The following is a 15145-nucleotide window of genomic DNA, read 5'->3' on the forward strand; positions in this document are numbered from 1 at the left end:
CGTTAGTGCCGGTCAGGTGTGTGCGTGTGTGTTTACTCTCGGTGATGTGCTTTTCGAGGCGGCTCTGTAAACCATCAGTGAGCAGACAGGATTTGATTTGGGCAACGACACATGCGTGTGTGGACCTCCGCCGAACGCTTTTCAGGACTAATTACACTTTTCAACTCACTGCTGCAGACAGGGAAGCTTCATTTTCTGCCCTCCCAGTGGCGGTCGATGGGAGCCTGTTAATCCAGCTGGCGTCTTCTATGTGTGAGTACGGCTCGAAGGCAATATTCTGACTAATGTGACATGTTGAACTCGTATTTTAATGCTGTCGCCGAGACCTACTGACATGTCAGCGATTATGTTATGCAAACGGATTTAAAAAAATAAAATAAAATGAAAATAATAATAATTTCAGCATAAGGCAGTTTATCCACTGTTGTTTGCATAGGCTAGAGACAGTTTGAATATAAGATTGAAGCACAATTTGCTAGTGACAACAGCGCCAGGCTGCCATGTTTTATATTTGAGTAATACTGATGAGGGGATTTGAATTCATTCAGTATCACGGAATGATTAGCAAGGTAGCCCTCCCTCCACGCGAGTATATTTCTCCTCGTGAGAGGTTGGCTCCACAGTAGAGTAGACAGCAGCCTCTGACCTCTCTGGGGCCCAGAGCCCCAGTACAGTGTACCTTGTGGCATGTGGTAAACAAACAACATTTAGTGACTAGAAGATATTCTAAATTTGAACTGTTACCTGAAACATTACCAGCAGCATGGACAAAATGTAATAAATAAATAAATAAATAAATAAGTAAAAAAGTAGTCAGAGAAGCAGCTTTTGGAAATAAAGTTTTTCCTTGCCACCGTCGCCATCAGACTTGCTCTGGAGGTTTCAGGGCAGTTTTTGTAAAGCATCTTGAGACAGTTTGTATTGTTATTGACACTATATAAATAAAGTTGAATTGAATCAAATTGAATTAGAAATGGCTAGCTGGCATGCAACTTACCGTTAAGACTGCCTGCCTTCAAACTTGGAGAGGGGACAACACAAGTTTACTTGAGGTGACTGTTCTCAACTGTTCTCACAACTCACTCTCATGCCATCCTTCAGTGACTAGAAGTATAGTTCCACTCCATCCTGTCATCATCTCATCATTAACAATGATGTATGCTTGAACTAAGATGGAGGTGCTGACAATGAAACATTCAGCTTAAATATGACCACCAGGTTGAGATTACTTTAAGAAAAACATATATAGACTGAATCATCAACAGATACTGCTCCTGATGAATGAACATTTCTATTATCCCTCTCTCTCTCTTTTAAGTTCAATGATGACATGTGAGTAAGACCCCTTCATACTCCTCCTTGTGAGGATATGAGAGTGAAATTGTAAGTTTTCCTGAGTTATATTCTACAAAATCTCTCATACCTGTTGAATGCCAACTGTTCACAAGGAGGTACATTCCTTCATGACAAGCACTGAACTATTAAGGCTGCACTGTAAGTTTCATTAACAGTAGTTTTTTGTATTTTGTAAAGACTAAAAAGAAGACTTTTGCACTACTTAGCTTGAAATAATACTACAAGAGCAAAATGTATTAAAAACTAGCTAAAAGAGGAAATAATTGGAAAACATAACAATAAAGCTTCCAAGAGCTTCCATAAGGCTGTGGAATGTGATGTTTCAGAGGTGTAGGTTAAGTATTTATATCAAAGTATGATATTGAATGGTGGCTGAGTTTAGTACAGTTTCCACAAAACCTGTTGGAGTTATTTTTGCTGTAACCACAAATGAGAACATATAATCACCACTTAAAACAAGTGCCTTCTGTGATAAATCTTCATATTTATCACATAAGTGAAGTGGGGACCAAATGTGTCAGAGCCAAGAGTTATAGCTGCCACAGAGGATGAACTCAAAATCACAGAGTGTAACATGTAACTGTCAGAAAAGATGATTCTGAGCTTCAAGAGGCTGACATGAACACGAGAGGAAAAGAACGGCAGACAAGATACACTAATTTGAGATTCACCGGTTGCTGTATTTAATGTTTCACTTGCTTGTCTCTTATATTTCAGGATGTCCTATATTTTAGACAAATATTGTTTAGTGTAGCTGTGCAGCATCTGTTTAAAATCAAACTATTTCCACATCACTGATGTAATATGACTACCTTTCTTTAGTTCTTCTTAAGTATTTTCTTTCCATCCTCAGACAATGCAGCAATTATTTAGGTGGATGCAATTTGCAATTATTTAGGTAAGGTTGACTTACAGATGCCATGTAAGTGTAGGACTTTACATAAATTGTGTGAGCTTTCTTGTGGTAAGGTAAGGAAAGAGCGAGCCATTCATGAAAAAAACTGAAGCGGCAGAATGAGAAGACTTGTACAAAAAAATATATATGTTCATACTAATGAATCTGAGCTAACACAAATCCACACAGTCACGCAATATTTTAATATCAATAACCCCCTTGGCCCCTTCTTAAAATGGTTTGGGCCACGGTTCATTCTTCCTCATGTGAATTAAGAGCGCGAACAAATGAGCTCTAGCAGGCAGAGAGGAAAACCAATTAAGATGATGCCCCAAAAAACACAAATCGGAACACCAGAAAAGACTTGAGAGGGAGGCCAGGAGTAGGAGCAGCAGAGCAGAGACCCAGGACATCAGAGCCTAGCTGTCATCAGGTGAGAGGCAGACTACACTCTGGATAAGTCGATAGTTCATTTTAGAGTAACAATTCCTAGTGTAGCTAACTGAACGTTACTAATTTGGAGGCCATCTGCAGTGTATATAGATATAATATGTTTCACATATTATATCTATATATGTGGACAGTGCCACAATAAAGCATAAGCACCCAGTCAGTTATAAGGCTGAATTCAATTGTATTATGACGCATTCAAGTTGTACTTCAGCGGCATGCGAGGGTCAGTTACTTTGTCATGATGTGTTCAAATGAAGCCTAGTAAAATTTTGTTATTGGTGGGACATTTGAGTGGCCTAAACACAAAAAAGTTAAAGTATGAAGACAATTTAGAATTTCATTTAGATAGTTTTAATATTTTATTTTCATTTAAACCGTAATTGTACCTGTTTCTTCATTTCATCTGATAACTTTTTTTTTTTTTGATCTACAAGCAGTGCTAACATGGGGTGATGCAAACCCGTTTTACTAGTGTGGGATTATTCTACAATATTTACTCATAATCACAGTAAAATAGTCCATCCTTAGTCAATCTACTGCAATAATTCCTCTCTCAGCCAGTAGAAAATGTTATGAACACCTGATTATGCATGTAAAAAAACATTCCATAATATACTGTGATGCCGTCAGAATTTTGAAAAATATCATGATATACATTATTGGTCATACCTCCCAGCCCTAATCAACAACATATATGGAGAATATATAAAAAGTATTGGTTTTAATTGCAAAGGATCTGTGCAGATTTTGAAGGGATGATTGTTCATGAGTGCAAATGCAGAAAGGAATAAATTGTTCTTGTGGTGTGGGGTTTTGTCCTTGAAAGACCACAGTGTCCCACCATATTCTCTTGGGTAAAAGTGAACATTTGTGCCAAATTTTAAGAAATTTAGTAAGTCATTTGTCAAAGATTATATACAGTATACATTATTTCAAGGTTTAAAGAATAATCTCTTCAAAAATCCTCAAGCATTCTGTTTATTGTCTTTTTAAAAAATTTAAACTTTAAACTTTAAAGACTTTGAAGGTTGTGCCGCCTTGACTTGTCAGAGAGTCATAACCTGTCACAAGCATGCTGTTTAATGGGCTAAGTCAAGAAAACGGATACTCTCTCCCTTGGTATTCGTCATGGAGGAATTGAAAATGTACTTTTCTTGAACTGATTAAAGATTACTGATCTGACCAGGTTCAGAATACTGTGCATTGACACCACATTCTTATACTGTGCTTTGATTCAATGGCAAGCACTGTATATTTCAGGACCACTTTAGTATAAGAAACCTATTTGCATTATATTATCATATTGGTGGTGTGGCCCTGTGCTGTGACCTCAATCTTACATGGAAAGCCTAAGGCAGGGAGAACACACCTCCCCATTCTTCCGTCTGCTTACATGGAAAACCTAAGCCAGAGAAAGCAGCAGTGAAGGTCACTGAAAGACTGTACCAAGCCAGTCAAATGCAGTGAGGCTGACTGATTTGACTAAGTTCTATTTTGAGGTAACATAGCAAGAAAAATTTCAAGAAAGCCCAGCGTAGAACCTTGCAGGACTAGAAGAAGGTCAAGAAGATGCGATCCCGTGTGGATTTCTGTTCCTCCATGGGAGGGGCTCCGATTTGTTATTTTGAGTTTGGATGAAGCAGAATTAGTATGTGACAAAATAAATTACAAAGCTTTCCTGTCCATATATATTAATTTATTTTTAAAGAAAACCGAGTGTTAATTGCAATAACTGCACCACTGAGAAACAATAAAGGCTGTGAGGCAGACTGCACCCATCCCTTAAATATGTTATCAATTTCACGTGGCAGAGGGAAACAGAGGCATATATAATTGATTTGTGGTTTCACTCTCTAAAGTACAGATGAGTACGGCCACCCATGAGAAAAAATAAATAATGAAAAAAATAATGAGAGGAGGAAGATTTTTTTTTTCATCATGCATTTCGAGAAAAAAGTTCAAATGCCGACCAAAAAGTTGAAACACAGTATTGGAAAAAAATTATCGATCTTTTGAGACTATAACAACCAGCGCATGTGACTGCTCCTACAAAATGCTGTGCAGACAGAAGAAGTGGTGAAACTATCCTTTGGATCAGCAGAAGAGTATTAGGACCACGGCTATTTATTTATTTATATTTATGCTATTTCAGCTTTCACAAATGAGGCCACCTCTTCCAAGCTTGAATGGTTTATCCTTCAGAACTATCAGTTTTCGGCACAGTCTTTTCCAAGTCCTAATAATAATAACTCATCACTAGATACCAAACTGATGAAGTATCTGTGGGATGATCCACAGAGGACCCTCCCCTCAAAAGCCCCCATTAACAACATCCTGTTACCAAACACCACAGGACACCCTCAGAAGGTCCATGCCCATTCTCTGGTGAGTCAGAATTGTTCTGGAGTCACAAGGGAGACCTACACAATGTTAGGACATAGGACATAATATTAGGCCCGATCGGTGTAAATCCAAGTGTCATTTACTGCTTCATCCCTGCCTCCCATGTAGTAGACAAAGATGCAACTTCAAAAGGAGCAGTTTTTGTAAAATGTAATAATTCCAAACACCATGTTACTCGACACAGCAAAAGATATACATTTAGATATTTTGCTCATTAAAATCAGTGAGGAGTTTGGGACTGATTTCTTTGTTTAGACAAACAAATAAGCTGTAGCTTTTTGTTAAAGTGAATGTTATTCCTCCAGAGAGAGCATTACTTAATGGGTCAAACAAAGGGTCTAACCAATATTAAAACTACAGTATAGGTATCAAACCAATGCTAAAACCCTTCTTCTACAGTGTATTATTTATAGTTATTTGCATTTTTATTTGTACCATGGGTGTTTTTCATTGTTGCTCATCTAAATGGTGGGGAATCCCCCAATAGACAGTAGAAATATAATGGGAACATAAAGTTCTGCTACTCCAGTAGTGTACATACACTCCCATTATCGTTTTTACCCCTAAGACTCATAATATTGTTATCATAATAACCCCACCAGTTAATTTCAAACATTGCATTGTTCCCCTTCTGCTGCTTTTTTTTTTGCATTTCTATTACCCTTTCCTTGTTTTTAGGCATCTTTCTATTCGTCTGCTGTTCCTTTGATGTGCACTACAGTTGATGGTAGCCGCCTCACTGTGAGATCTCCTGCTAGTATTCATAATAAACTAACTTGCACTCCACTCCCTTGCTTCTGTGTGTTGAGACGAGCACTCCTTTACTTTTCATCCCTGCTGCTCAGTGTTATTACTGTTATTTCATGCTTCTGCTATTTTCCACTTTGGCCCCCTCCCCTCTCACACTGCCACCGGCTTTCGACATTTTTTTCTTTTTGGTTATCCTTGTTTGCATAGATGAGTTAGAGGACAGCAGACGTCTTTCATCTTTTCTTTTCAGTATCAGATTGGAAGAAACTTTTACTATTTACTGTTATATTGTAACACACTATCTCAAAGTTCAGCTGATGAGGAGTACCTGGGCCATCAAACAGGAGATTTAGAAACCACTCAAAAGAAACTGAAGGAGTTGGGTATTGAGTTGAGGGTCAAGGGAACTTATTTAATCACATTTATAAGCAGTAATGCATATTTACATAGCTAGGAACTAGTGTGTACAAGTTTAGTGTGTGTAGACAGTGAGCTGAATCTGTGTGAACACATTATCATCTGGCTAATTTGTAAAGCTTCATGATGAGATCATTTCCCCTCAGTTGCCTCATGTCTGATCACGTCCTAGAGTTGCTCTTTCTGTGCAAACCCAGTGATTTTGATGGAATGAGCAGTTTGGATTTTTTCCTCAATATCCAGAGATTTATATTCAGTCAGAAGAACTAAAGCTGTTTCAACAGGGATCCAGATAAACGGCAAATAGATAAGGAAGGGGAAACGTTGCATGGCTCTGCATATTTGAAACTGCTGTCAGGGACTAGGCACAACATCATTTTGTGTCCTAAGTAGACTCATTTTTCTTTTCTATTTATGTTACTGCAGACAGAATGATTTCCAGGATTCTTCAGATACTTTCAAGAAACTTCAAATCATAGCTTAGGCCAACACATTAAAGAGAAACCTGCTTCGTGATTATTTGACTATTACTACCTGTGCAGTCAGCTATTATTCGACTGCACAGGTAGTAATAGTCAAATAATACTCATCACTTCTGCTCTCTACTCTTTGCTGCAAAGATTCTACTTTCATTTACTAAGCTGCTGTAAAGGAAACTATTTCACATTTAGGCAAACAGGAAAAGAGAGGTTACCTTCTGCTCCAGGTTTTTTATGCGAACCATTTATGTCATCACAACATTTCAACCCTTCAGTAACACGTTTTGCAGCACCACTCAGTCTGACCATGCTTATGACAGTTAAGTCAATTTTTCAGTTCTTTTTCCCTCCATTTGTTAGTGAACAAATGCAAACATATCAAAACTTAAAAAAAAAATTAATATAAGCTTACCTTTCATATATACTCAGAACTTTCAACCTTCTAGAATTTTTCTTTTTCTTAAGTGACATTGAACTGTAATACTAACTTTGTAAGTATTAGATTCACACGTAATTGTCAAGTAATTATACAGTAAGCAAAATAAAAAAATTGAATACCCTTACCAGGTATCAGCACTAGTTCAGTTTGTTTATTTGGAAGTGACAAATTGTAGATGCTATCAGGAGGGGTAAGGGTAGTAGGAGGTGAGGACCCAAATGCAGGACAAATGAGGCTGGCAGGAATCCAAGGAAAAAAGGGTTATTTAATAATTAACAAAAGGCGCTGTGTACGGCAGGTAAATCCAAAATACAAAAATCAAAAAGAATCATGACATGGCATGGAGACAAGGAATGTGGCATGGAGACGTAAAAAACATTTACGACGAGACAAGGAACAAAGGGAAGACAAGGCCATAAATACACATGAGGGCCAAGGAACGACAAGACACAGGTGAAACAGATCAGGGCAATGACAAGGGGCGAAACCAATTAACAATCAAGGGACACACGAGGACACACAGACAGGAAATCCGAGACATAACAAAATAAAGCAGGAAACACAAAACTTGACACACAGACATGACAGAAACATGAGGCAAGACAGGCAGAAAAATAATAAACATAACAAAATAAAACAGGAAACTCCAAAACATCACAAAATAACAGACAGACGCAGACCTTGACAGATGCGCTGCTTGTTGTTATCTCATTATCTCATGTTGAATCTTGGCTCTTTGAGAACTATAAATAAATAAATAAATAAATAAATAAAATATAGGGGTTCCCTTGAAATTACTTTTCAGCCTGCAGATTTATTCATTACCAGTAACAGTTCAGAAGTGCTTCATGCCATCTCAGCAGTTTTTGAAAGTCAACCTATCTGAGTATTTTTGTTGAAAAAACAAACACTCAAGTCTCACTAACAGTATGAATTGAAATTAACTTACGAATTGGATAAGACAAGAAATAATGTCCCCCTGTTTTTTTCCCTTATTTTATATGACACATCTGAACACAAAGATGAGCAAACACAACTAAATTTTTCAGATCATCAAACAAATTTAAATATATGATGACAATAACACAAGTTAACACAAAATGCAGTTTTTAAATGGAGGTTTTTATTATTGAGGGGAAAACACCTCATATGGGTCTGTGTGAAAAAGTGTTTGCCCCCCTGTTAAAACATAAATTACTAACCTGGGGTTAGTTTCTCTAGTCACACCCAGGTCTGATTACTGCCACGCCTGTTCTCAATCAAGAACTAACTTATATTGGACCTGACTGACAAAGTGAAGTAGATCAAAAGGTCCACAAAAGCTAGATGTCATGTTGAGATCCAATGAAATTCGAGATCAAATGAGAAAGACAGTAACTGAGCTCTATCAGTCTGGAAAATGTTCTAAAGCCATTTCTAAAACTTTGGGGAACCACAGTGAGAGCCATTAACCACAAATGGTGAAAACACAGAACAGTGGTGAACCTTCCCAGGAGTGGCAGGACAGCCAAAATTACCCCAAGAGTGCAGCAGCGACTCATCCAAGAGGTCACAAAAGAGGCCTGCAGGTTTCCATTGCCTCGGTTAAGGTCAGTGTTCATGACTCCATCATAAGAAAGAGACTGGGCAAAAATGGCCTCATGGCAGAGTTCAAGACCAAAACCACTGCTGAGCAAAAAGTACATAAAGGCTCATCTCAGTGTTGGCAGAAAACATCTTGATGATCCCCAAGATTTTATTTTATTTTATTTGAGAAACTACTCTGTGGACTGACGAGACAAAAGCTGAACTTTTAGGAAAGTGCGTGTCCAATTACATCTGGCATAAAACTAACACCACATTTCAGGAAAGGAACATCATACCAACAGTAAAATCTGGTGGTGGTAGTGTGATGGTCAGGGCTGTTTTGCAGCTCCAGGACTTGAAAGACTTGGTGTAAATGGAACCATGAATTCTGCTGTCTACCAAAAAATCCTGAAGGAGAATGAAGTGGCCTCGTCAAGGTCCTGACCTGTATCCTATTGAGCTGCTGTGGCATGACCTGGTGATAAGAGATAAGATAAGATAAGATAAGATGATAAGAGTATGATAAGATACCTGATGACATGATGATAAGAGCTTCATGCTGGAAAACCCTCCAATGTGGCTGAATTATAACATGTAAAGATGAGTGGGACAAAATTCCTCCACAGCACCGGAAAAGACTCTTGATTTTAGCTGTTGTTGCTAAAGGTGTCCCAACCAGTTATTAGGTTGAGGGGGAATCACTTTTTCACACAGGGCCATGTAAGTTTGGATTTTGTTTCCCTTCATAATAAAAATCTTAATTTAAAAACTGTATTTTGTGTTTACATTGCCCAAAGCATCACCGTGCCCATTGTTGGGGCCTTTAGCAGATGGGGTCAGCATGGACACCCTGACTGGTCTGTGGCCATGCACTGCATTGTGTACCTTTCTGTCAGAACTAGTATTATATTCTTCAGCAATTTGAGCAACAGTAGCTTGGCTCAGACCACATAGGCCTATTGCTGGTTCCACACTGTTCCTCCCTTGGATCACTTTTGATAGATACTGACCACTGGAAACCTGGAACACCTCGCAAGTTTTGGAGATGCTCTGACCCAGCAGTCTAGCCCTCACAGTTTGGTCTTTGTTAAACATGCTCAAATCCTTATGCTTGCCCTTTTTTCCTGTTTCTAATACATCAACTTTGAGGACATAATGTTCACTTACTGAATATTATATCCAGCCCACTGATAGATGCTGTGATGAAGAGATAACCAGTGTTATCAAGGTTTTTTATCTATTGCAAGTTTGGAAAAAAATCCAAAAGTTGAAAAAAGACCCCAAAGAAAAACATTTTAACTAAAGAAATCCTTCTTACCCTCTGAAGTAAGTAGCATGGCGTAGTTGAACTTAATGGAATAAATCCTGTTTGGTTCGTCTTAATTCGCTTGGCAGTGATTTTCCTGCCTCCTCTTTGCCCGTATGTTTGTAACAATTTTAGGTTATTACAGCATAAACTCACAGGTCTGTATCTCTCATAAGGAGTTGGATATTGGCTCCTCTTTTCTAAAACTGGTAAGAGTGCCACTTAAAATTATTTGCACCCCTCAGCATGTTCTACATTTCCGTATTTCTGCAAAATTACTTGAATTTGGACACATCAATGAATTTTTGCACAAGTGCTGCTGACGGTAGATAAAGAAAACCCAAACAGTCAGTTAAAATACAAATATTCTACGTGGCCTCGGAGAAATTTTAACCCATTTTCTCTTAGAATTCACTGTCAATCAATGATTGGCCTAGGTTCAGGAAAACCAGTTCTGAACAAGGTCATTACCACCCCCGTGTTTCATGGACAGGATGAGGTTCTAATGCTGGAATGTAGTGTTGTTTCATCTCCAAACAATGTAATTTAAACCTAATAATTCTATTTTACTTTTATCCATCCACAAAATATTTTCTTCTGGCTTGTCCATATGCTATTTAGCAAAATTCAGATGATCAGAGTGTTCTTTTTGGAGAGAAGTGCCTGTGTCCTCATCATACCATGGTTATTCTGAAGCAATGTGAGAGAGTCCTTTAGTTGCTTAATAGTTAACCTGACTGTGGATTTGTTGATTCCAAACTGCTTAAAAATGGTTTTGTAGCCTGATGACCAACAACAACCCCTTTTCTGAGGCCCTCAGAAAATTTCTTTGCCCATGCCATCGTACACTACATGTCCTGTTTTTTCCTAAATGAAACTGGGCACTGTACGACACCTGAGTCTCATTACATTGACTGGAAACATTTCTGAACAGATGGACTGTAGTTTGGCCCTGACTCTAATCTTGTAATCTTAGAGGAGCAATTAATTTCGCAAGTCACAGGTTCATCTTCCTGAATAAACAAATACAAAAGCATAATATTTCTGTGACTTTGACTGGGTTGTCTTTAATATTCATCTATTTTTTTTTTGCACCTCTCACACTTGCTTAGCTGCTTGTGTTATAGAGTTAGGCCCAGAAATATTTGGACAGTGACACAATCTTCATGATTTGGGACTTTCAGGTTAAATTCAAGTGGTTAAACAAAAACATCCCTCATTTCAAATATTAGCATTACCATGAATAAAATGTATTATTGAGAATCCTTTGCAGGCAATGACGGCCTGAGTTTGCTTGTTTGTGGGTCTTTCTGCCTTAAGTTTTGTCTTAAGTAAGTGAAATACATGCTTGATTGGTTTAAGATCTGGTGACTGACTCAGATATTGCAGAATATTACACTTCTTAGCCTTAAAAAACTCCTGGATTGCTTTTGCAGTATGTTTTGGATCATTGCCCTTTGGTACTGTGAAGCACTGTCCAATAAACTTTGCTGCATTTGACAGAACTTCAGAATTCATCCAGTTGCTTCTGTCTTCTGTCACAGCATCAATAAAAAAACTAGTGACCCAGAGCTGTTGGAAGCCATGCATGTGCATGCATCACATCCTGTGATCATCTACCACTGTTGTCTTACGTAGATGTCCTGGCCTTTTTGACTTTCCAAGCTCACCAATGTGCTCTTTTTTCTTGGAATGTACCAAACTGTTGATGTGGCCACTCCTAACATTTCAATGATCCTTGATGGATTTCCTTTTTATCAACCTAAGGATAGTCTATTATACATTCATTGCGAATCTACTTTGACTGCATGTTGTGGGTTCACAGCAACAGCTTCCAGATGATGAAATGATGATAAAATCAAATAATGGAGGGTTAACAAGGGAATAACCCATGCAGCCCATGAAAGGCTTTTGAGTCAACTGTCCAATTACTTTTGGTCCCTTTAAAAAGAGGGTGCTGTATATTAGATCTTTAAGTCTTATACTCCAATTTGGATGTAAATATCCTCAAATTACAGCTGAGTGTCTGCACTTTGCCATGTTGATTATATAACTATCTTTAATAGTTTTGGTATACAGCTAATATAACAAAAAAACTGTTAATCTAACTGTATAATTATTTTTGTTGTCACTGAAACAAAATATACTGCATTTAACAAAAACAAAATAAAAATAAATCAGGAAAAATAATTGTAAAATGATTGAAATGCTAGCCAGTGTACATTGGAGCAATGTTCTCTACATCAGCAACCACTTTTTGGTATCTAATGAAGGGCTTGTGTAGCAACCTTTTGCCACATTGGACCAGGCGGTGGACTTTCAGAGGCCCAGGCCGCATCTGCAGCTGGTAACATTTACGGGGAATGTGTGGACTTTGTTCAGACATACAGTGATCTGTGTCTGCAACTACATCACAAACTAAGCCAGGAAGAACAGATCTGTGTGTTTTCCTGATGAGGCTGAGGTCCTAAATCATCTTTGGGGAGCCACTGCAGATCTTCGAGCAGACTGTTGTAATCACTGTCCTCTTGTACGTGTTGGGGAGGCAGCATTAAGAAGAAGCTGGTGATGAAGGCTGGTTCTGTAGTGGCGCGGGCCGAGCTGGAAACCCTTACATCTCAGGCAGAGGAAAGCACCCTGTCCATCAGCCTCTACACAGTACCATAAATAGAGGAGAACATTCAGTGACAGGCTGTTGTCTCTACCCTGCTTCATGGATAGACTAAAGCAACACATTCCAACACATTAAAATTAGCCTCAACATATGATTCCAGTATTATATATTTAGTCATATAACAAACAAATGCATTCATGGATAGCTCCTTGAGATAAACCTCGTTATTCAAGGATCAAGAATATTAAGGAAACTTGGAATCTGAGGAGGAAGCCGTATTAACAATCAGACCTGAAACTGTGAAGAGAAATTATTTATGGTTAGATCAATAGTGTAGCGAGGGAGTGCTTTTGAGCTGCTCCGGGGCTGCTTCAGTTGTACATATTGGAGTGTATTTGAAAGGACACTGTTGACACCTGCACATGCGCTGTACTGTTCTCTATTAAAAACAACATGGAAAATGTCACAAATATATCTCCCAACATCAAGCAATAACTGACCAAAGACATTTATGTTGTGTTAAGCTCACAAGAAGTCTGGTGGCAAGAGCACAGTATGGACCTGAAGACAGACATACGCTGGGCCAAAGCATTGCCCCACTGGGCATGGTTAAGGTATACATCACATTACCAAGCAACATAACTGCAGCAGAGCTTAGCAGAACAGCTCAAAACTTTCTTTGGCCATTTTTGGTTTCAGTTACTAAAAGCCAGGCAGTCATCTTCTGAAGCTGTGTTCTGGTAACACACATGAATTTGTTGTATATAGTGACTGTACAAGGACAATACAGAATCTCATCTATATCTCATCCATTAAAGATGTGCCTCAAATGCACAGGCTCACAGCCTTTTCTGTGTTGTAGGCTTTTGAATAAGTATAACTACTGTTTGAATATCTGTCAACAGACGAATGAAATATATGTTTTGAAATAGGCTAGATAAATATTAGATTAAAATATACCTGTGATAACATTTCTATTTTAAATTCACTCAAGTAAACACAACTTATTTTCATTAAAAATAAAATTAAGCAATGAGCTTGCGTTTCAGATTGTCTGCTTTGATTTGCTTCCCTTTTATTTAAATGACAGCAGCGCTTAAGCTGCATGAACTCCAAGACTTTGACCAAACCTCGTAACTTATGCTATCCAGCAGTATCTGACAACAGCCCACAGACCTTGTGATATGAGAGATATTTTCTTTGTCAGCTTCATATTATTAATATATTGTTCCCTTTGTGTTTTTGTTTTTCAGGTGGGGGAATGGTGCTCTCCTTTATTACCCTCTTGCTAGCCGTATCACCCAGCATGTCTGCATATAACACATCTGCTGGTAATGGCTTTGCTATCTAAAACACAGGCAGCTCCAGTTCTCTGTACTTTTTGAGCCTTCTTTCTCTGTCTTTGGCTCTGTGTGTGAGAATGTTTGATGGTGTACATGCATTTTGATTCGTGCAGGATTTATTTGCAAAAATTCTCAATGTATTGGCCTTTTTAGTGGGCATTGAGAATGTATATATGAAGTACTTATTCATGAAATATGAAACCAAGATTCATTTATTTAAATTGAAAAGGGGTTACTATTTTTTTTTATGAAATGCTCATTGGTTTTATGCAATATTTCATAATTTTACTTTGCCCTTTGGCCATTGGGAATGCATTTATGTAAGAAGCTTATTAGTCTCATTGGTGAAACTGCTAATAGCTCATCTGCTCATCTGTAGTTTTGAATGGGGTTTAGGACAGGGTCACAGACTCTCAACATGAAATTGCTGCCACAGATTCTGAGGACTGGACAAGCACTTCCCACCTCCTGAAAGGCAGGCTTAGCTCCACATTCAAAATATCAACCCACTGAAGGTGTAACCCCTAATGAATATTCATTATATTCATGGTGCTTTTATATCCAGGCTCATTCTTTGACAGTAATGCCTCAGAGGCAGATGCTAGATCTCTATAATACAGACACAAACCTGCCATCGGATTAGTAAGATGTCATTTCCTCTTTGTGCTTAGCAGTAGGAGTGGTGTGGCGTTGAGTGTGTTTGCTATGAGAGTCACGTCCATGGGTCTTTCCTGGACTCCAGTGAGAAATGTGTTGAATGCTTAGTAATACGAGCTTCAGACTGTGGGTGAACCTGCATAAAATGGCAGGCTATCCCCAGTGAAAGCAAGGCAGTAAGAGAAATAGGCAATAAAGATAAGCAGATATACAGATAATACTTATTGCTGAAGCTTCACAGAGCTGATTTCTTCTTGCGAAGAAAGTTGATTTTATGTGCTTTAATGGATTATAATGCAGAGGGGCTGACAGTGTATCTCAGGGCTAACACAGAGAGACAGACAACCAATCATACTCACCTACAGCGAATTTAGAATCACCCATGAACCTAACAAGCATTTCTATGGACGGTGGAAGCGGGAGTTATTACCTGAGGTTGAAATGGAAATTTGGTACACTGGCGCAAT

General features: G+C 38.4%; 1 protein-coding gene across 2 annotated transcripts in view; it reads left to right on the plus strand.

The window, feature by feature from the left end:
* Window positions 1-15145, plus strand: part of gabbr1b (gamma-aminobutyric acid (GABA) B receptor, 1b) — a 96604-nt gene continuing 81459 nt past the window's right edge. The window contains exons 1-2 of one of the 2 annotated variants that reach the window (XM_047605720.1): window positions 1-252; window positions 13932-14009. In XM_047605720.1, coding sequence (XP_047461676.1) covers window positions 45-252; window positions 13932-14009 — 286 coding nt within the window. In that variant the 5' untranslated portion in view covers window positions 1-44. The remainder of the gene's footprint in view (window positions 253-13931; window positions 14010-15145) is intronic. The other variant, XM_047605721.1, reaches the window with a different exon arrangement.

This window comes from Mugil cephalus, chromosome 14, assembly GCF_022458985.1.
Source record: "Mugil cephalus isolate CIBA_MC_2020 chromosome 14, CIBA_Mcephalus_1.1, whole genome shotgun sequence".
Taxonomy (NCBI): domain Eukaryota; kingdom Metazoa; phylum Chordata; class Actinopteri; order Mugiliformes; family Mugilidae; genus Mugil; species Mugil cephalus.